This window comes from Sebastes fasciatus, chromosome 12, assembly GCF_043250625.1.
Source record: "Sebastes fasciatus isolate fSebFas1 chromosome 12, fSebFas1.pri, whole genome shotgun sequence".
In the NCBI taxonomy this organism is placed as follows: Eukaryota; Metazoa; Chordata; class Actinopteri; order Perciformes; family Sebastidae; genus Sebastes; species Sebastes fasciatus.
In genome coordinates, this window is record NC_133806.1 from 30,507,801 (window position 1) to 30,531,304 (window position 23,504).

Genomic DNA, 23,504 nt, shown 5'->3' on the forward strand with positions numbered 1-23,504 from the left:
TATTAAAAACAATGGGAGAAATGTGTAGTATGTATTACAGTGTCTGAGCAGGACTCTGTTAAGTATATTAAGACAAGAACATGGATGAAAAATCTATGTGACATGCCAAATGTTCAATGGAATATTCAATATCAGAGATACAAAATAATGAAACAAATCAAGACAACGGTAAAATAACAAATGAGAAAAATATTAGAATATAAAGAGCATGCATCCCTATCAGTGATGGAAAGTAACTCAAATACTTTACTTCAATTCGTTCTTTAATTGAGTATGTCCATTGTATGCTACTTTACACTTCAACTCCACTATATTAAATTACTTATGAAGATGTTGTACTTTTGTTAACATTGTTAAAGGCTTGTGACCTCTTATGCGAAAGCAGTAGTAGTAGTTGGGTAACTTTGTCACATTTCAGATGTCTTTGAGTTGTTAGCAGTTCCACCAAAGAATGATTTCCCCTCCAAACTTCTTGGATGATTTCATTTAAATAATATTATGAGGGTCAAAAGGGTCAAATTATCCAATATTTCACAAAGAAAGTGAAAAAATAATGAAACTTTCTGTAGCAGGACTTTGTCTTTCTGTCTTTTCTACCTCATTAGCCATCCCATGACACCTCAGATTTATCTTGTGAGCCTATATAACGCTCCATCTCCACCAGCTGCAACAATAAAATACTGCTTATGCATTGATGCATCAGTCTTAGCAATCTAATACTGTCATATATATTGATATATCAGTCACTCACATTTTCATTTTTCTGATAATACTTTACCTTATCTTAAGTAGGATTTTGAATGCAGGACTTTAACTTGTAATGGAGTACTTTGAGATTAGTGTACTGGTACTTTTACATAGGTAAAGGATCTGAATACTTGGCTGAAGAAAACAGAAACAGTACTGAGTTCGCAAAATGTTAATTTTTTTTTTTTTTTATAGTAACAAGTACACAGACAGCGACATACAAGTATGCAAAGTGTGCTGAGTACACGTTATACACAATAGCGTACTGTCCAATATATTCAGATTTTCAACGTAGAGTACAACTGCAAGGTGATACTGAAGCTTCAAAGAGTGACTCATCATGACTAACAAGTTAGCTGCACATTCACATTTTGCATACTGAAAGTTTATTCACAAATGCCACCATGAAAGCAGGATGTCTGTCTGCATGCATGAAAATGTTGTATTCTTCAACGTACAAAGACTAAAACAAAAAGATAAGAGCAAAGACACTTTTGTGGTACTCTTATTCATGAACTCTTGGCCGCAGAACAGTGACAGAAATGAGATGGGCGAGGCATTGGCTATGACATCACTAGGAGGTCGTGGTGGAGAGACATTTTGCAGACATTTCCAAATGATCCACTTTGGAACTGCTGTGTAATCAAATTGAACCAGTCCTGCCAAGTTTGCGTCATTATTAAGTTGACAAATGCATCTCCATCATTACCTCCCGCATAATTTCTTAATCAGCGTAAAACATTCCTGTCAGTCGTTTGCCAAAAAGAAAACTTTTTGCAAGACTGAGGCCATCTTATCAAAATTTGCCGTTCCCTTCAGCCTTTCTAATCCAACCATAACTCCATAAGAATACTTAAAGACTCACCTCCCAGCAGATCGTCTCCAGGCCCTCCGGGAGCAGAGCTCTGAGTCTCCTCCACAGGACTGCTGAAGGTGTCTGCAGGGCCGTTCAGTTATCCACAATGCAGCATGGAGGGCAGAAAGGGGTGAGAGGTCAGCCCTGGACCACACACTGGGACACAATGGGGGGGTAGGAGACAGGATTATCTTCGTAACGCAAAACTAGAACTGAAATAAAAAATGAAAAGTGAACAAAACGTCTAATGAAATGAAGTAAATAAGAAATGTTAGTGTGGATAGAGAGAGATTTACGGTCATGATGGGACCCTTTTCTGCCATGTTGAAGTCATATCGTATGTTCAGTTCTATTTTCACAACATAGTATAATAACTTGAGTGGGATTTGGTATAAAAGGTGCAGGAGTGATACACAGAAACAAAACCAGAGTCTCCAGCCATGCTAGCAGCTCTGTGAGGCTGTAAATGAGGCTGTAAATGAGGCTGTAAATGAGGGTGTAAATGCTTTCTAACACACTCACAATATCAATGCTAGCATGCTGGTGTTTAGCAGGTATGATGTTTACCATGTTCACCATCTTAATTTTAGTGTGCTAACATGCTAACATTTGCTAACCTCAACCTCCAAAAATGAATTTTCATAAAGAAAAATGAGACTGATTAAGAATCAGTGCATCTACTGCAGTGTGTTTTTACTGACCACTGCTGATTGCTGTGCCATGCACGTACTGTAAGGTGTGAGGTACTGGTGCTGAGGAGAATCTCCCTCATGGCCGCGAAAAGTCGATTTGCTAAGGGTGCTTATTATTATTCATTCATCATATATCATTACTGTGGCGTTACACCCCACTCTTCTGATCAACATCCTTTGTTTAAATTAATGAGAGCAGCGCAAGCTTTCCAGACGGTGTGCTATAGTATTTCCTATAATAATCACATCATAAAGATATTCTGAATCCTACATAAAGATCATAATGCAAAAGGTGCAGCAGAAGAAAATCACAATATTTCTATTAATTCCCACTGTTTTTAAAAAAAAGGTTAGATGCCTGGTCTAGAAGTTTCCTCTGGATATCTTTAGCAAATTTCACTGTGATCCCATGGTTGTCAAGATATTTCACTAAAAACCAAAGATGCAGACCTCATGATGGATTCAAGGATTCATCCCCTGGGAACCATGAATGTCTGTACAAGAGTTTGCGCCACTTCATCCAGTAGATGTTGAGATATTACGGTGGTGGACAGACTGACCGTCAGACAGACCGGCATTGCAGTACTGAGAGCTGTGCCATGCTAAAATCTTCACAAAAGATTAATACCTCTTTTTTTTAAACTCAATATCCTAAATTTTCAGCACGACATAAAGTTGACTTGAAAATTAAAACTACATTTCGTAGAAAAAAAAATCCCCTAGACAGAGACGCACACAAACACACAGTCTAATAATTATTAAGGAATGTAACTGGTGGCTACTGTCTGTTCTATATACTGTATATATGATCTGTCTGCAGTTTAATCCAGAAGCTGCTGAATTTACAATAGTTATGCACAAACACCTCGAGTGTATCACTGGTACAAACATTCACTCAACAACTTCCTGTAACAACTGAGGATGATAGAAAATACCCAGAAGAGAAAAGTAAAATTATAAAATGTTCAACAATTTACATGCAGCACATGTTGTTGTGAAGAGATGTGTGTTCTGAGGTACAGTACCGAGCAGGTCAATGACAGGTGCCGGCTCAGCTTTGGGTGGAGAGGAGGCTTCTGGGGCGGGAGCTGCAGCAGCAGGAGCAGCAGCGACCGGAGCAGCAGCAGCAGCAGGAGCAACAACCGGAGCAGCAGCAGCAGGAGCTGGAGATGCAAATGAATCTGAGACAGAAGCAGTGAGGGATTAAATTACTCTCAAATCTAGACGACGACATTCGTCGGTGACAGCTTTATTTCTAAGGGGAGCGAATGCTTTGCTCATGCACCACTATGCCTGTTCTAGCACACATGCAGAGAAGAAGTACGCATCCCTGCATCTTAACTGTGTATCCACATCCTTGAAGCGTGCACCAGAACCGGTGTGCATGTGCATGCAGACACACGCAAAAACACTTCATGGTAAATTGAGGCTGGCTGCACTCTTCACGAAAACAAGGACGGGAAAACAGTGATGCAGTCGAGATAAAGCAGCTTAACTCACCGGTCACGATGTCTCCAACCGGAACCGGCTCGGGCAAAGGAGAGGGCCCGCGTGAGACAGCAGGAAGGTCTAATTTACCAGCGCAAGCGAGAGGCAGAATACGAGAAAGAAGAAAAACAACGGAAGTCCGAGAGCAAAGAAAAGTGTTAGCGTGGCAGGTAGAAAGACAGCGTAGATAGAAAGCAGCCACAAGGACAATCCAAGACGAGTGGGTTACATGCACAGATCTCATAGCACTATGGGGGACAAACCAAGACGTGTGTGGAGGGGAAAATAAAACAGTTGACAGAGGAGGAGTGGACGCATGGAAACCAGAAGAGATGAAGAGGTTCCACACACAGAGAAATGGATATCAGCTCCTGTACCTGCACCAAAAAGGTCTACGCTAGGAGTGGTAGCAGCTTTGGATTCTGTGGTAGGGCTTTGCTCAGGCATAGAATCAAACATATCTAAGAACAAGGACACACAATCAAATGTACATTCAGATTTCAAGTCCAGTGCATACATGAATGATGAGTTAAGAAGAGAGATGAGGGAAAGCAGAGAGAGAGCAGCAGATTATTAAACGGGGTAAGTTGCAGTGTATCAGTTCAGTGCAATGCAAAAGGAAAACAGTGCAAAAGTTAAAAGGGTATATCGCCAAATTTCAGCATGAAGACTATTTGCAGAGCGCTCGTTTTTTCCAATCTCCAACGTATTTAGTTATCAAGGCTAATGGACCTTTCACACAGATCACAGTTTGAGCCTCAAGTTCAACCAGTTTGAACTTTGGGCGCAGGTGCACGCTTTGCTCGGCGCAGCAAATAGCCATTGTTGTGCCGTTCAAGCCATTAGAAATAATGGGTTTCAGACCGCAGCGGTGCCGTTGCTGCATTCTGTGTGAAAGGCCCATAAGAGTCTACAGTCATGCTAGCGGCTCCGTGAGGCTGCACTTATAGGCACAGCGGTGATTTGAGCTAAATGTTAACCATAGCATGCTAACATTCTCACAATGATTGAGCTAAAATGCTGATGCTAACAAAGTACTGATGGGAATGTCTTAAGTGTTGGAAGTATTTGGTCCAAAAACAAAGTTTGAGATACTTCAGTCTAGGCTAAAGTGTTGGACTGACTGATATTGCTATCTCTTAGGCCATGCAACTAGCGTGGCTAGAAACTTCACAAGTTGTGCATAGTTCTTTTTCGGCTCATGGGAATAGCATATATCAATCCCTCTATTATCTATGCACACATATTCTGTGCAGGGTCACAGTGGGCTGGATCCCATCCCAGCTCACACTGGTCAGCTTTAAATGGACGATTTGGAGTCACTAATCCACCTAACCTGCATGTCGTCTGGACTGTGACATGTACGAATTGAAATTGAGTAATATTCCCTTTTAACTAAAGTGCATAAGCTACAATAAAGCATTCTCAGCTGCCAGTATCTAAAATATTGGTCACAAGCAGGAGAAGAAAACTGTTTTCTTCGCTCTGAGTTCAGTTTGTTAGTATTAGGTTAATAATCAAAACAAGTTGAGCAACCTCTGTTCATAAAAAGAGATAAACGTCCATTTTTGTCCCTAGAGATCAAATTAACACTGATATTTTGGTCCCCAACAATGAATAATTAATGGGTTCACTTTTAAAATGGCATACACAGTTTACCTCGTTGTGTATTTTATTTTATATCTTTCAGTTTTACAGAGGAGGTCAAGATGCTTGATTAACTTGATTAAATGATCTGTATCTACAGGAAAGGCATCATGGAAAATAGAAAAACAAATCTGAAATGTAGGGACTGGGCAGGATCATTGCCACTACTGTCGTCATCATCACTAGCAAGAGCAACATCATTACCAAAACCTATATCATCATCATCATCATCATCATCATCACCATCATCATAATGCAGGGCAATGCAGTGAGAGGCATAATGAGAGCGAGAGGACTTTACCACCAAAGATATCTAGAGTCGGAGCGGCTGCAGACTCTGTGGTGGTGGTGTCGGTGGTGGTTGTGGTGGTGGTGGTAGTGGTGGTGGTGGAAGAAGGGGTGGGGGCAGCGGGGGCAGCGATGGGGGCGACGATGGGGGCGACGATGGTCGGCGCCTCACTAGAGGTGGGAGGGTTGGCGGTGGCGGCAGCGGCCCCCGTGTCGGTGGGCATCATAGCGAACAGGTCCAGCCCTGGAGCCATGTCCCCACTCCCCTCCGTCGTAGCGAAGGGGTCTTCAGGGAGGAGCAGCAGGGGGTTGGTGGTGTTGATGGGTTAGGGGGGGGGGGGTTATGATTAGAGAAGAAGGGAAGGGGGATGGTGGGTGGATGAGGAAGGGGAAGGGGGGAGGATTGAGGGTTTGTTAAAGCAACAAACACTGTAAAAAGCATATTTGTGAGGCAAGATGCCTCTGAAGCTCCAAATCAGGGTTAGATACAAAGAAAGTAAACCAGGCACACGATCACAAGCTACAACAGACAGGATGAAACAATTCTTCACTAATAACAACGGACTGGACAACTTCTGGTTGACTGGCTGATTAGTTTTTTTAACTTACGAGAACACCCAAATCATCCATGTGTCCCTGGTACATTGTTGGCTATGTGATAATAATACCAACATGTTGGCTTAAAAGATGTTTAGTGATACTGGGCCGTTAAGATTGTATAAAAATGACAAAACTATCACATGCTTTTAAGAGTGAGGACGTTGCACCTAATAAAAGTGATCGAAGGTGCTGGATGCAAGATTGGTCGGCCCCGCTATGTCAACAAATCACAGAGAAGCTCTGATTACGACACACACAGAGGGAGAGTGACTTCTTTCTCTGTTCAGGTAGACATTACTCCTCTATATCTTTACATAGAAAATAGCTGTTTACTGCTATATTAATGCTCTGAATATCATATAGAGCACATTTAAAGAAACTGCTTTCTATTCAACTGCTCACAGACCACAGTGACTCGTCTTTCTCTGTGAGAAGCTTACTCAACTTTATTCTTTCATTCATGCTATTAAAAATAGCTAAAGTAATTAATCAAATTTTACCAAAAAGTTTGACTATGTAACAAATCTCTTTACACTTCAAGTGAATAATAGAAAACAAGACTGTGAGGCTGTTCTTAGGCACGGCGGTGCTTTGAGCTAAATGCTAACATGCTGATATTTAAGTTCACCATCTTAATTTAGCCTGTTAGCACGTTAACATTGGCTAATTATCACAAAATACAGCCTAGGCTGATGGGAATGTCATTCGTTTTGCAGGTGTTTGATCACAAAACAAAGTATTTTTCAAATCCATATTTCGACCTGATGGCGGCCCTACATGAAAAGTCAGGGACTCACCTAAGTCAGTGAGATTCATCCTCTGGTAACCATGGTAACCATGGATGTCTGTACAAATATGTTTGCCAAAGATAACATGAAGCACTGGAGATGTAGGGGACACATGGATAATTTAAGTTCATACGTGTATATTCTCATAGATTGACCAATAGGAAAAGTTTTCCTGGTGTGTCCTTTCTACACCGATTAATACAGGAGGTCAAGTGTGGGCGCAGAATAGAGTTAATGGCGAAGCATGTTTCTGTTGCTGCTGTGGTTAGTATGCACAAACTAGGTGTACCGTAAAGGATTACATGTCATATATTTAAAAAAGTGAGGAAAACATTATATGGACATTTCATGAATTGCTCCAGTCGTTGTCCTGCTATATATATAAAGTCAAAGAGAGACACTAAATGGAGTTATTATAAAAAGAAAAGAAAAAAGGCTTGACAATGATTAATATAATCATCATCAGGTAATATCGGGGGGTTGGGGTATCAAATCATATAGTGTTCATTCTTGAGCGACAGTGTAGTTAATAGCTGCTCTGTGCTTTTTACTGCAGTATTCACTGGGTGAATATTAGGAAGGAGAAGAGTAGTCAAGATGAGGGAGGAGAGGGTTCATGACTGGGGCATTAGAGCAGGATTTGGGCTGAGACAGTAGGCCCTGAGGGCACATGTTTGTTCTACTGTCTCCTATGGAAGCAGAAGCAGCTTTGATATAATAAAAGCAATAGCTTTCACATCCACACACACACAAATCCACACACACTTGCACAAAAAGCTGTTTTGTCACCCACCAGATCCACCAAACGCGTCAGCAGCAGGGCCCGCGGCCGCGGCAGCAGGACCGTCTCCTGGGGAAGGTGCAAACGCATCTAGGGTATTGCAGACGAAAACAGCCGGAACGCAAAACGCAAAAAACATAACACCCGACAGACAACATGGATGTAAAGGACAAAAGATGAGTAAACAGATGGAATGGACAGGACACAAAAATGAGAGGTCAGCATCAGGGAAAAAAAAGCAGAGAATACAAGAAATATGCAGCCCGGTTTACTGCAGTGAATGATCTGATCGTAGCATCAGTCACGTGTGGAGTTTCGAAGGGCTGCATAATGCTGCATTCAGTGAGCGCACCACCTGTGCAGGTCTGTGAAATGAGGCAAGTTGTCACAAGTTACTTGCACTTTGTGACAAGAGGGAAGATGTCAAGTTCAGGGATGGACGAGGCAAAGTCTCTCTTTGACTAAGAAACTCAATTTCAGCAGAAACTTCTCGTTGAGGTTATTACTGTTTCATAAAGTCAAAATATAATGAAATAAAATCCAGCTACTCATCATCTTGACATATTTATGAAACTGTTAGTAAGCCATTAAAGGGAAAACCATTAAGGGTGATGAACAAAAAAAAGCAAAAAGCAACAAATCCCCCAAATATCAGTCATAATAGCAGATTAATTACATTGCACTGGGTTTATTGAGGCGCACATGATTATGACAAAACACGTTAATGTCAAAACTCATTAGTGTTTTTTTGCAATTGTGCAGTCTTAAATAAACCAAGAGAAATGCAAGTAATCCACCATACTGGCTCATATTTTTTTGGAGGAGGTGCCACAAATGATAAACGGTTTGCTCTGTGCTCAACGCAACACAGAGCGTGTACATGGTTGCAACAAAGCAGGATGATAAAACATTAGAAAACGGTGAACCATTACGTTTGAGTCACAGCAATAACCATCTGATTTTCTGAAAAATAAATAGGCTACCTAGCTATCTTTGAAAAGCCCAGAGTTTCATTCAAAAACGCTTACCGCTGTTCTGATATTTCCAGAATCCTCCAAGACTTTACTAACCACATGAAAAAGTATTCCACTGCCTAATGAAAAAGGTGCACCTCTTTTGGTACAGTATAGCCTAAGATGTTTCTTTCAAATATGTTATATTTTCATTAAGGCTGTCAAAGTTAACGTGATAATAATGTGTTAACGCAAATTAATTTTAACACCACTAATTTCTTTAACACATTTTCGCAACTTGCGATTTTTAGGTTGCAGCGGGCTCAGTTTTAAAGCTAGAGTGAAGATACTGTTATCATATAAAACTAGAAAACCTGATGAATCTATTGGCACCAACCATGTCATAGCTTGTTGCGAAGGAGGCCAAATAACGCTCCAAACTTATGCAATTATGGCGAGGAAAAACTGACCCATTTTCAAAGGGGTCCCTTGACCTCTGACCTCCAGATATGTGAATGAAAATGGGTTCTATGGGTACCCACGAGTCTCCCCTTTACAGACATGCCCACTTTATGATAATCACATGCAGTTTGGGGGCAAGTCATAGTCAAGTCAGCACACTGACACTGACAGCTGTTGTTGCCTGTTGGGCTGCAGTTTGCCATGTTATGATTTGAGCATATTTTTTATGCTAAATGCAGTACCTGTGAGGGTTTCTGGACAATATTTGTCATTAATTTGTGTTGTAAAATTGATTTCCAACAATAAATATATACATACATTTGCATAAAGCAAGCATACTCCCCATGTTGATTAGTAGAGTATTAAATACTTGACAAATCACTCTTTAAGGTACATTTTGAACTGATAAAAAAAATGTGCGATTAATTACGATTAATTGATTGACAGCCCTAATTTTCCTTCAATATAAAGTGTTATATTTTATCTTGTGTTTTGCAAAAAGAGCAAGGACATATGTCACGTATTGTATGGCTACGTGGAAATGTTGTTGCAACTTGAGAAACACATTAAAAATCTTTTTTATCGTGCAGCAGACAAAATTCAGAAGAGTCTTTAAGGTTTCTGAAAATACCTTCAGAAAGTAGTATATGTTGTTAAACAGCCGTCTGAGTTTTTCAAAGATTGTAATTGTTCTTTTTGAAAATTGGACATTTAGCTCTGTGGCGCAAATATAATGGTAATACATGTGAGGCACAAACTGGAGCTATGGTGTCATCTGCTTACTGAAATGTCATAATGTACCTTTACATTCTTGTTTCTAGCAGGTTTTTCAGGTTTTCTACTATTCTTTCATGTTGCATTAGAAAATGCAAGATCATCCTCAATCTAATAATTGTATATATCTAAAGAACTTGTAATCTGATGGGACAAAAGCCTGCAGACTTTTTGTGGTTTTATGATGCAGCAATATATTAGTGGTTGCAATGCAAGGTTTAGGGAGTGATAATCTAATCCCAATCCTCTATATGACAACTTTATACAAAAGGAAACCTGTCAGTAAACTACTAAATGATGAAGGGGCTCCTTATAGACAAGCAGGCAGGCTGCCATGCTGTGTATCCTCGTCTACATTCTATCCTCGGACCAGACTGACCTCCGAAAAGGTCCATGTCTGCGGCTGAGGCAGGAGCTTTGACGGGCAGCGAGGCGGGCACTGGAGCGGCTGCAGCAACAGTGGTGGTAGCAGTAGCGGCAGCAGCTTTGGGCGCGGGAGCTGCAGGGGCGGCAGCCGCTGCTGCATCATCAGCGGCATCAGACTCTCCCTCCGCTAGGAGAGCTTCAGAGGCTTCATCAGTGGCAGCCGGAGTTGCTATGTAGATAAACCCCATAATCCAAATGCCACGACCCAGTCACAACCCCCCAAAAGAGAGGAACAGGAGAACAGAGAAGATGGGGAGAAAGAGGGCAGTGTCAAAGAGACTGAAAAGTGAAAAAAGTCAGGCTTTGGAGGCGCTGAAGCTGAAAGTAGCTGGACACAAAGACATTGAGAAGTTCAAGTAGAAAGCCAAGTGGAGAAAAGGCAGGAGCTGTCAACAGAGTACTCACCCTCAGCCAATAGATCTGCACAACAGACAGAGAGAGAGAGACACACAGGTGAGAGAAAATGAATGACTTTTGGAGATGATCTGATGAAATTCAGAAATCTTTAATTTGCAAGCTGCCAACATTAAAGAGAACAAGCCAGAAAAGAAGCAGACGTGGGCTGATGGTAAAGCCCAATAGAGCTAAAAGCTCCTTAACGTAATTTAAAGTACAGTTGGACTGTGGCCATCTTCAGTGGAGATGTCGGGATAAACAGAGGGCATGCCAGAGAGCGACATCAGCTTTATAATGGAAATGTTCTGAAATTTAAACCACAATGTGCAATAAAAAGCATCAACGATGGTACCACTTCTTTATTCTACCATACGGAGTCATTCAGGACCACAGTTAGTTTGTTTCAGCTCATTTACTACAAGTTGTACTTGATATTACTGCCATTTTCCAAAGCATACAATAGGTTTTTAAATTGATTTCCTTCTTCCTGCCTCTTCTAAGCAGCAATTGGTTTCCATTAATTTTATTGTGATGTTAAAATCCCTCTGCAGGGACCTGAACTCACTGTATGCTTTGGAAAATGGTCCTAATGTAAAGTAAAAAGGTTTGTAGTTAATGGGATGAAACAACAATTTGCATTTCATGGAATTTAAGTCTATTAAATATGCTCCGTTATTTACTGATATTTTAATACATGCAAGTTTAGGCCAATCAATATCTATTTTCGGCTTCAAAACAAATGATAAACTGTATGTTAATCAGCTCTGAAAGAAGCTGCAATCATTAGCATGTCCGGCTAACTAGCTTAGTACCTACTATAGCGTTACTTCTGAAGCCAAGCAGCATATCATTAGCTTAATACATTATTATGTAGGGTGACACGTTACGCTGGACACACACATCCACCATGTAGTAACGTTATTTCCTCACTGTGTGGTCTTGGATGTTAAAAGCATTTTCTCTTGTAACGTTAAAAGTGAAAGTTTGAAATTACAAACACGTATGTAAAAGAAACATCACAAAGTCATCTGGAGACAGTGTTTTCAACCAACTCGTGGAGTTGACGTTAGCTTAATTAGCTACATAGAGCTGATTGAATCAGCTAGCAACAGTCGTCAGTTCAGAGGCAAAATCGCCGGTTGACGGCTAGAAATGAGAAGCTATCTTTTGTGTGAAATCAAAGACCCATTGTTTAAAAAATTACTAAGAATTTCAAGGGGTAACTCTACCACTGCTATCATTATAAACTGCATATATGTGCATAGCAACAGTAACTAAGGGGAGAGGGGCTTTGCGAACAATCCGTTACTGACATAGACTGTATATAGGAAGCGGACGTAGTCACCATGACGTTACCAATTGGGTTTGTGGACTGCCATCTTGAAGCTTCGAGTTTGGCCTTCTTGTTTTTTTGCAACCAGAAGTGACACGAGAGGGTGGAGCTAAGTCCGAACGCTGAATAAGACATTTACAAACAACCAAAAAGGTTATAATAAACTTAAATGAACTGAAAACACACTGTGGAAGGGTTGAAGTTCTAAGACGAAAACGCGGACAACTACCAGACCGGACAACGCCGTGGTAGCGACCTGTCAATCACAAGGTAGCCACGCCCTAAAGCATCCCCTGCTTTATGGTCTATTTGACTCTAAATGGGACCATAATTTACTAAATGAACATCATGCTGTATTGAAGAAGACTTGAAACTAGCGATTGTGACCATAAACTCATGTTTACAATGTTTACTGAGGTAATAAATCGAGTGAGAAGTAGGCTCATTTTCTCATAGACTTCTATACAATCAGACTTCTTTTTGCAACCAGAGGAGTCGCCCCCTGCTGGCTGTTAGAAAGAATGCAGGTTTAAGGCACTTCAGCATTGGCTTCACTTGTCAGACCCGGAGGTAGCCCACTGGTTACTGACGGAGCACAAAGTTCTCACCTCCCCATCCAGTTATGGAGGAAATCGCTGCAGTTCCCTTTGCTGATGAAGAGGCCATCGGGTCCAGATCCAACAAGAACCCGTCATCAAGAGCACTAAACACAAAGAGAGAGAGAGAGAGAGAGAGAGAGAGAGAGAGAGAGAGAGAGAAAGATGGCGTGTTGACAGAGGGAATCCATTTCTAATGTAATATTGATGCTCGGGTATTGACGCAGCTCTTTGTAATATTGTTGAGTGACTCTTACTTGCTGGCAGCGGCGGGGGCCGGTGCGGTGGGGGTGATAGTGGGCGGAGGAGGTTTGGCAGGTGGCCCGGGGCGAGCAGGGGGCCCACCAGGAGTGGGAGGCGCACGCCTGGCCGGAGCAACAGCAGGAGCAGGAGCAGCAGCAGCAGCAGCAGCAGCAGCCGGCGAGCTGTTGTTGGCTGTCGCATCCTGCCGCAGAGAAAAGACCCTGTTAACATGGTGCCCAACGCGGTTATGTAAGCTGATGTGATTCAACAGCTTTTTAACACATGACTTCACAATGAATCACTACCTGTCTGTAGCACACACTGTTAAGGGTGAAGTTAAAAGTTGATTTACAGTTTTTACTTGTTCATACACTGCTCTTTAAAGATCTCAATAACTGTGCTTTGACATTGAAAAGTGCTACATATAATAAAGACTCATGATTATTAGCACTACATTATGATTATCATGAAACATAGCTTACCTTAGTGGGCGACCTGCAAAAACAACGATAGCACATGAGTTCAAGAGTTCAATGATGGACATGCAGAAACATAACGGCTGCTACTGAGATGGGAGGCAAAGTGACAGCTTAAGCATCACTTTGGTGGGTTTTTTTCAGGTGGGCGGCATTTCAAAGCAATTCCATTTAGTACACATCTGCAATTAATGGACCCACGCTGCACTGCTGAGTAATATCGTCTTGGCCTTTTCTCCGCTTCAACAAAGCTTTGCTTTTCAACATTACAGACGGAGAGTATAAGAGCTGAATGTATCTGAATGGCATGCCGTCTAAAGCTTTGTTAAAGTCAGGGACAATTGTGCAGCGAGATCATAACAAAGATGTTAGTAATGAGCTAAAAGGCAAGACTTGTTGTCATTGTACTGTATGTCAATGACAACAATGACGCAAATTATGATCACAGATCAGATATGAACATAATGTAAAATAAAAAGTGTGTTTTCTATAGAAGTGCATCTTGAACCAAATTATAATACACAACAAAATAAATGTGAGTTGCTTTTTCAGATGTCATTTCTATAGAATCACTGAAAACTGTAACCTAAACAGTACAAAAAAAAAGTCTATTTATCAAAACATATGATGGTAAAATAATATTGAATCTTTTTCGCATTGACAGAGAATACTTACTTATCCTCTCTGAGTCGAGTAAAGACAGAAGAAATAACATGTTAGAGAAGCAGCAGGGAATTGAAGCTAATCGTGCAACTCTCCTACACGGTTCTGACAAAATCCATTAACATGAATTAATTAATTTGATTGGTTCTGGAGATTCAACTCCCCCATCTCTGTTTAAAATGCTCTATAAAACAAGTGTCATACATCATCAATAAGCCACACAGAAAGAGCTAAATCACTACAATAGCACCAAACAAACCCAGGTGCATGCTGGACTGCCGAGCTATCCTGAGCCCAAATCACTACGGACGTGGCTTTCAGCACGGAAACGAGCATTAAACTGTATAATTAGAGGATTATTGAAGTTTTTTCGGCTCTGGTGTTGCTGCTGGTATAAACGATTAAAAAAGGAAACAGCTCGCAGATATATTGAACTACTCACGGCTTCTTCCCCTCCAGTGTGTTGAGGTGGGTCTCCAGGGACTCAAGAAGACTTTCTGGGGCCTGCAGAGTAAAAAAAGAGCTTTAAGTGGGTGATACAACGGGGACTTATGCTGCTGTCAACACATTAGTAATGTTAGGTATCATCAGGGAGGGCTGAGAATATACTGATTATACTTCACAATAGAACACAGTGGACCATGCAGTCAAATAGAAACGCTGAAGAACTGTGTAACATTTGAGCTGAGTGACGATGCCTCCTCTTGGAATCAGAGTTTTTAAGAGTTTGTATATTAACCACATTTAACCTATCCTGCACCTTCACCAAACAGACATGTCATGTGACGTCTGCTCAGGTTGATTTACCTCAGAATTACCTAGCATCCTCAGAGATGACAGATGTCACCCAACTGAGGTAGGTGTCTTTATTTTGCCTGGCTGGCTTCATACTGTCGGCACGCAGGTTGCTTAATATACTGAGATTATGTGTTCTTCTCCTGGTGCACTGATAATCATCTTCCTTGTGCAGTTTTTCAGAATAATCGAATCAACATCGACTTTGACAGCACAGACTCACAGAGCACTTCGCTCTATTCTCAAATTCATTCCTCTCTGAACTTCAGTCTATTCAGAGCCAGACTTTTTTTCTATTTTCAGTGTACATGCTACCCCTTGGTGAAAGTGACTTTAACTGCTATCCAGATGGGACTCAAATCTACACGCCAAAGGTAGAGTAACAACGCTTGCTTGCAAATTCCAAAACTTGATGCACGACTGTCACAGTAAAAAACTGATGCTTTCCAAAATGCTAGTTTAATTTGGGTTTTAAATTTCCAAAGTTGAAAACCCTGAAATGCCTTTCAACTTGTATTCTTCACTACCTGTGAACATTTGTCTTGTTGAGTTGTTTTGCGTCACGTCACTACATGTCTTGTCATTACAAATTCGTAAACTCTCCTGTGATGAACGGCAACATAAATAAACCTTCAGAAGCCCAGACCAGGGCTGCTGGGTATCAATATTTTTTGAGTACCATCAAATATGTCCGTAGTATTAACTATGTTTACATGCACATTATTTACATATTTATATATTCCACTATTATTCAGAATATGACAATTTTGTGAATTTAATACGGGCCATGTAAACAGCATATTGTGTTTGAATATTCTGAATTAGGCCTTATTCCGAATAGAGTATTTTCCGATTAAGACATATGGGATATGCTGATATTATTCAGGTTTTAGGAGCATTCTTTAGACATGTATACAGCGCATTAAGAATATACATCTCAATTGGGGGTTTTGCGACACACAGCTTCTTTCCTGTTTACGTCCAGCTCTGTGCGTTGTACACAAACCAACTAGCCAACAGCTATAGGGACGCATGCCCAAAAGAAAAGAAGGAGAAACATAACAAATTTTAAACATTATAAAAGACTTGGATATCAACAGGTTTTTGGATATTCACAAACATCACAACGCCAACCTTTTCAAAAAGGTGGTTGAAGGAATGAAAAAGGGAGGCTGTGTTCACATGTTCGAACAAGTCTGCCACCGGTTATGTTAATCAGAGTACGCACGGCTGCATGTAAACAGGAATATTAGTGGAATATTCATTTCCATTAGCCATGTAAAGAACTTAGTAGGAATATTGTCTTTCTTGGAATAAGGGCAAAAAACTGAGCATTTTCTGCATGTAAACATAATCATTGAGTTTCCAAAAGTCAAGTGAACAATATATAATAAAACAGCAACAGAAAAGAAAACAGAAAAAAGGTGTAATCTCAATGCTAATAGAGAGAACAATGTTCCAGCCAGCCACGATGCAAAGCTGCATGCTCAACCACCAGGCTAAATGAGACATTATCACCTCCCGACATGCAGTAAAAAAAGGATATCCAGTCGGCTTATTAAGAGAGGTCAAAGCTAATTCAGCCAACAAAATAAGTCACTAATTCACTTTCCTTTATTCCCTGCTCCATTTCCTGGATCTATCCTTTTAAAGCTGTCTAGTTTCTTATCCCTAAAGACCAACAAGGCAGAGAGGATGATCATTTTTTTGTCTTGGCATTGAGAGGTACTGGTAGACCATTTATCATTCAGACACTTTAAAGTGTCTGTCCTCACAACCAAGAACAAATAAGGCTGTTCTGCAGACAAAGGACAGATATAACAGCTCTATTACTGAAGACACATATAGGAGAAGTTCTGCCAGTATAAAAGTTGCTGAATCATCGCCGCGTGGGCGTAACAGCAACAGGCCTTCAGGCAGATGTTTGGAATATGATCTGATATGACGGACTCCGCCATCATTTGCAGTGTGTCCTAAATCCATTCACTGCTCTAAAAAATAGCACGCAAGTGTACATGACATAACACTTTTACAATGTCAGTCGGACGGTAATACTATTCTGTCTTGTTTGTGCTGATGTAATTCCTCCCGGGAGGGATAAGAGCAGAAATTGTTGGCTGAGAGACTGAGATTAATCCACTATAGTTTGAGGGATCGGGGAGATTGATAAAGTTTGCTCTCCTGAACACATTAATCAAACTTTAGCTCCTATACAGTATCTCATTTTTAAAGACGGGCCTCTAAGATATGTAGGGCTGTGAAGATTAATGATGTTATCCTGCTAATTTATGACAGATTACTACTTGAAACACTGGTGCACAATGGCTGAAAAGGGTGGCATCATTCAAATAGGGTCACTGACCTATATTAATTATTTATGTTTCATTTTTTCAGGCTAGCACAGAGACATTTTGCTGCTGTTAATCCCAAACACCACAAACAGAGCTCAGCTTCATGCTAAAATCCAACCAGCATGTCAGTAGCATTCACACGCCTTTCTAGCGAAAGAGATATAAGGGAAACATTTTCCTATTAACAGTGTCAGAAACCGCTGCAGGACTGTGAGAAGAAGAAACATCAAGGGTATTTTTAACTAATAGTTATAAGACGAAAATTCAAACAGACATCCATCACTAAAGAGGCAGATATTACTAAATGTCTAGACACAGGCAGAGCATCAGAATTTAAAGTAGCTGCAGCAAGACATTAAAATGTAATAAGACTTTTCAAGAAAAACCTCTTTTGCAATCTTTCTGATCACTTACAACTGAAACTGAATGCAACAAGTGTAAATGCCATCTGTGGGAGTTGTAGTATCTGTTGTGTGTATGCTATCAAGAACTTTGTTGAAGGAGGGACTGAGGTAGAAGAACAAATGATAGCTTGAGGGGTTATGTCTAGATGGTAACGCGCAATATTACAAAATCTGGCAAAAACTGGCAAAAACAAGGTCAACGCCTTACCTTACCCATTTGAGGTCAATGCCTAACCTTAACAAGGGGGTTACCTTCTAGACACGACCTTGCTTGAGGGAAAGTGGATATATTGCTCAAGTAAAATTCAAGTCTTAAGTAACTCTATAAAGCAATACTTCAACATTTTGGGAAATATTGTGCTTATTTGTTTTTTTTTAAAGAGATTTAGATAATGAAGATTGATACCACTCTCATATCTGTACAGTAAATATAAAGCTACTGCTAGCAGGTGATTAGCTTAGCTTACCATCAATTTCATATTATATTACATATGTATTACATTACACATGATCAGCGGTAAAATCACTCTGCGCTGGCTGTGCCATTGTTTTGCTATGGGGAGAGCGATGCCGCCCGACTACACAGAAGGGCTACCCTTGGCGTTGTGCACCGCTTGAAATTGCCACAGACAACTTAAAGTTCAAATTATTTAAGCCTTGACCTCGGCTGCCGCTGACCTTTCAAAGCCCAACCAATGAGAACAGCTGCATCTGTTGTTGTTGCCTAGAAACAGTGAACGGTACTTCTTCACGTCAGTACCTCATCATGTGAAGGCAGCTTAAGACTGGTACTCACTGGATCAGTCAAGAAGTAGTCCAGCACATAACTCCCCATAAAACCACACATTTCACATGTAGTTTTTGTACAGCTTAAACATACAAGGTATAACGTGTTAGTTTGTGAACTTTGACGGAACCAGGCTAGCTGTTTCCCCGTTTCCAGTGTTCATGCTAAGCTAAGCTAATCGCCTGTTGGCTCTTGCTTCATATATTTAGCAACCATACGTGAGAGAGGTATCAATCTTCTCAGCTAACTCTTGGCAAGAAAGCGAATAAGCATGTTTACCAAAATGTCAAACCATATCTATATTTGGGACACAAATCCAGCTTACAGGCAGTTAGTTTTGACTCAAACTAATCTTGCAACTCTTCAAGAACGTCTCCAAGGCTTTTATAAAATGCATTGACATGAATTAATGAATTTGGTCAGTTCTTGAGATCCAACACCCCGTCTCTATTTCAAATACTCTACAATACAAGTGTCATACATTACAGTATGTTCGATTCGGTACCATTAGCTCATTGTGGCCTATCAAGTCTGAGTTTAATCAGAGCCTTACAGCATGCTTTTCATGCAGGTCATCCATACTGCCATGTCTCAAAGGATACCTTTCAATAGACTAGAGTTTCCACAACAGACCACAGTGTAAACTGGGATCAATTCAGGAACCAACAAGAGAAATCAGGTTTCTCATCCTGGGATACACTTATTCAGCGATTCAAATAGGAATCAATAAGGCAAAAACAATCTTTAAGTGACTCTATAGCTGTTATGGAAACTCTTAAACACAATATAAGGATAACTTCTGTGCCTTTATACCTACAAAGTAAACTATGTTTAGCTCAGAGTTTTAGCAGCGATAAAACAGCCGCCTTGTCAGCAGCTTTGCTCAGCACATCAAAGCTTATCCAATCGGTTCCTCCGGTCACATCATCCCACTTCATCAGAGCGCCTGATGTCTGTCTGCTGCTGGATCTGCACTCGCTGCGCAGTATGCTTCAATACAGTGCACTCAAACAGAGTTCAAATGTTGGCCTTCCCTAAGCTGCTTGCTCTCCAAAGCTAGCTGTGTGCTCACTACTCACACTCTCAGCCTGAATGATCAATCTGCATCTCTGGAAGTGAAAAGAGAAGGAGGGCACACGGTGGGGCCATCAATCACCAAACAACCACAGCTCATTGGCTGCATGGAGGATGGAAGTGTAGCGGGATATGTCTCCTTTTTTACAGCATAGTGTGGCTGTCTGTGAATGTCTCGTTATCATCAAAGAGGAGCAAGAATGGTGGAAACTTAGACATTCACACGACATGCAGTACAGTTAGAAAACAACACTGACATGCTCTGTTAGTATGTAACCTAAAAAAACTAAAGGGATCCAGTCATAAAAATTGAAGATAAATAAAGGTAAGGAATAAAGGTTGGTCAATCTTACCTGAGTGAGTTCAGGTATGTCATTCTTGTCTATTCCCACTTGCTGTAAAAGAAGACAGTGACATTTCAATCCAACAGTTACCAAGCAGCACAACATTTAGCTGTTCTTCAGTGATATAATGCAGGCTACCTCAGCAATTTTGAAGAATTCTGAAACCCGAGTCATTCGTGTCAGGAATCTTTTGTAGATCTCCAGCCCGTCTTTACACTGGCTCCTCTTCATCTGGAAAAACTTTTCTGGATAACAGAGATTGTGAAATATGAGTCTTTATCCCCATTAAGTTAAAGACCAAATCTGGTGCTATTCTATGTTTTTCTTCTTTTAAACAAATCCCATGAAAAGACCAAAACCAACAATGAATTCCTTCTAACACATTTAACATTGTCTGTGTAACCAAAGCCTGATATATCTTATTCCTCTTTGCCATAGAGCTCCTTTGTTGTCCAAAAACTATTAAAAACACATAAGTGAGCCAAACCATTACACTGGGTGACATGTCCCTTCAATACCATGAACCTAAGAACTGCAGTTTATTTAGAGTTGATTCCACGTACAGTGTTTTGCTGCTGTAAATACTCACTAGAGCACCAGGTCTGCAGCTAAAGAGAGTCCCCAACAAATGCAGCATTTACTCCTGTTTGAATAACTTTTGCTAGAAAGTACAGCGCTTAGCTTAGCCTTTATTTAAAAATAGATCAATGTATTTGTGACCCATTTTTAAAGGTTTCTTTTGCCAGTACTGTAAAAAATAAATAGCAGGAGTGCTACAGACAGGGTAGGGAAGTTGAAAAGTATTGAGAGTAGGGCTGTCAAAGTTAACATGCAAATTTGTGTTAATGCCACTAACACATTAACACAACTTGCAATTTTTAGGTTATAGTGGGCTCAGTTTTAAAGCTAGAGTGAAGATCTGGCATCATATGAAACTACAAAACCTAATGAATCCATTAGTACCAACCATGTCATACTAGCTTGTCGTCAAGGAGGTTAAATAACGCTCCAAACTTACACAAAATTTTGGTGAGGAAAAACTGGCATGGCCATTTTCAAAGGGGTCCCTTGACCTCTGACCTCCAGATATGTGAATGAAAATGGGTTCTATGGGTACCCACGAGTCTCCCCTTTACAGACACGCCCACTTTATGATAATCACATGCAGTTTTGGGGCAAGTCATAGTCAAGTCAGCACACTGACACACTGACAGCTGTTATTGTCTGTTGGGCTGCAGTTTGCCATGTTATGATTTGAGCATATCTTTTATGCTAAATGCAGTACATGTGAGGGTTTCTGGACAATATCTGTCATTGTTTTCTGTTGTTAATTGATTTCCAATAATAAATATATAGGTACATTTGCATAAAGCAGCATATTTGCCCACTCCCATGCTGAGAAGAGTATTCATTCTTGACAAATCTCCTTTAAGGTGCATTTCTAACAGATAAAAAAAGTGTGTGATAAATCGTGATTAACTATGGTCCATCATGCGATCAATCGTGCTTAAATATTTGAATCAATTGACAGCCCTAATTGAGAGACGTACTAATACATCGATAGTTTCATTTTTTTTGTGGCCATCCTTTAAGGGTACTTAACTTTTGTTCATTAATTATCTAATGACCCCAGTGATAAAGCGAAAGGAGTGATTCTTTACCTAGCAGGTTAATGATGCCGTCATTGTAGCAGGCGTATAACTTGATGAGATCTCTGAAGAGCAGGAGGAAGCAGGCATTTATCACCCCATTGTTCAGTTCCTGTGCATGCACCTACGGACAGAAATAAAATCCAGGAGGGAACAGGGGGGTTAGGATTTTGAAAGAAAAAAAACAAAAAACAACAGCATTTCACCAAAGGCGGATAATGATATAGGTTAATATACTGTTGTAATGTATAAGTACAGTTAGTCTCCGTGGTATATATATTTTTCTAACCCTTCTATTTAAGGAAATTTGATATTACACAGTGAGGAATAATAAAGTTGAAATCTACACCATTGATTTACATGTTTTGTTTCAACTATAGAAGACATAATGAAAGTCAACCCCCTGAGAATGGCCCTGCATGTGACAGGCGCTGTAATTGACGTGTCTTTATAGATACGCTTTGTTAAATCCAGTTGGCAGCTTTTTTCTCGACTCTGATTATCCCTCAGCAGATTCAGTAACCTTGTAAAGTGACTTTGTTCCCTGATGGCGAGTGTCACTCACTTCAAAATCCAGCAGTGCGTCGATCTGGCTCTGCAGGGTGGGCATCCCTTTCAGCAGCTTCTCTACTGACATGGTCCTCATCACTCCCTCGGCTCTGAGACAGAAGGAGAGAGAAAATGTGAGAATTAAGCAGCAGCTCTCAGACAAGAAGACTCAGATGCTGTCTGTTTGTCAACACCCAGATACCTGTCTGTACCTGCCACATGTGTCTGATCTCTATTCTGTTATATTTTTCAGTGCCAGGTTATGTAGCCATGGGGACCTTGTGTCTGCCAGCTAAACAGAGCCGTCCACTCTATAAGCATGAGTAATAACCCACTCTGTATTCATCTCTGCACTCTGTACACGCAGTATAAAGCCGTGCACTTGGCCCAACGCCGGGCTGGAGTCCATCGACACGCACAAACGGGACCCCAGTGGGATGTCGTGTGTTATTCTGATGGATATGGAGGGCAGGTAAGAGTGGGGCCTGTTCTGGTCTCGGGCTAAACTAACAAAGTTAAAAACCAATAATAATGCTGAAATAGTCATGCAGGGCAGCGTCGTGAGAAATGAGAAACGGTTACCCTTTCTTCACTCGGCCAAAGTCGAAAGCCATCTGTCTGTAGGCGAAGGCCTTCTCGTTGAGATAGCGGCTGTAGCGCCTGATGAACGTGGACATGTCGTAGCCTAAGGAAGAAACACTCATACGTAAACACATGCACAGTCTCCAGTGTCAACTCAGTTCAGGGTATTAGTGGGCTCTTAAAAGGCTTACAAAAAATACCCCCAAAAAACGACGTAAAGTCAAGATGGGCTATAACAAAGATTCAAAATGTCTTAAATGCAACTGTAAAGAGTCTTTGCACCTTACCTGTGATAAATATATGGGTGATAAAATGTGATTAGTGGGTTAATCTCAGTCTTTAAAAGAAGAGGTCAACATTTTGGGATATCTGCTTACTTATTTTCTTACTGAGAGTTACATGAGAAGATTGACACCACTCCCTACACTCCCTTCTCTGTACGCCAAGTATGGATCTAAAGCTAGGAGCAGATTAGTTTGGCATAAAGACTGGAAGCAGGGGGAAACAGCTAACTTGGCTCTGTCAAAATGTAAAAAAATTAAACTACTAGCATCTCTAAAACTTATTAATTAACATGTTATATCGTTTGCTTAGCCGTACCAGAACCACAACACCAACCAACGGTGTTCCGTACACTTTTTGCCCTTCAGCGCCACGCCAGGGAGCACTCCTCTGCTGTTAAGAGCCAGACAATCATGTTTGTGTGTTCATTCTCCGTGGGGAATATCCATTAGACAGTTTACACTTTGATTGATGTCTT

At 40.7% G+C, this 23,504-nt stretch overlaps 1 protein-coding gene across 1 annotated transcript in view; it reads right to left on the bottom strand.

The window, feature by feature from the left end:
• Positions 1 to 23,504, bottom strand: part of snap91a (synaptosome associated protein 91a) — a 58,148-nt gene that overhangs the window by 6,462 nt on the left and 28,182 nt on the right. The window contains exons 4-20 of the mRNA XM_074654697.1: positions 22,745 to 22,847; positions 22,179 to 22,272; positions 21,626 to 21,737; positions 20,103 to 20,209; positions 19,974 to 20,015; positions 14,652 to 14,713; positions 14,222 to 14,230; positions 13,553 to 13,565; positions 13,085 to 13,272; positions 12,840 to 12,934; positions 10,456 to 10,671; positions 7,900 to 7,977; positions 5,732 to 6,004; positions 4,161 to 4,244; positions 3,796 to 3,864; positions 3,321 to 3,476; positions 1,613 to 1,684 (exon numbers count right to left, since the gene is read on the bottom strand). Coding sequence (XP_074510798.1) covers positions 1,613 to 1,684; positions 3,321 to 3,476; positions 3,796 to 3,864; positions 4,161 to 4,244; positions 5,732 to 6,004; positions 7,900 to 7,977; positions 10,456 to 10,671; positions 12,840 to 12,934; positions 13,085 to 13,272; positions 13,553 to 13,565; positions 14,222 to 14,230; positions 14,652 to 14,713; positions 19,974 to 20,015; positions 20,103 to 20,209; positions 21,626 to 21,737; positions 22,179 to 22,272; positions 22,745 to 22,847 — 1,773 coding nt within the window. The remainder of the gene's footprint in view (positions 1 to 1,612; positions 1,685 to 3,320; positions 3,477 to 3,795; positions 3,865 to 4,160; positions 4,245 to 5,731; positions 6,005 to 7,899; positions 7,978 to 10,455; positions 10,672 to 12,839; positions 12,935 to 13,084; positions 13,273 to 13,552; positions 13,566 to 14,221; positions 14,231 to 14,651; positions 14,714 to 19,973; positions 20,016 to 20,102; positions 20,210 to 21,625; positions 21,738 to 22,178; positions 22,273 to 22,744; positions 22,848 to 23,504) is intronic.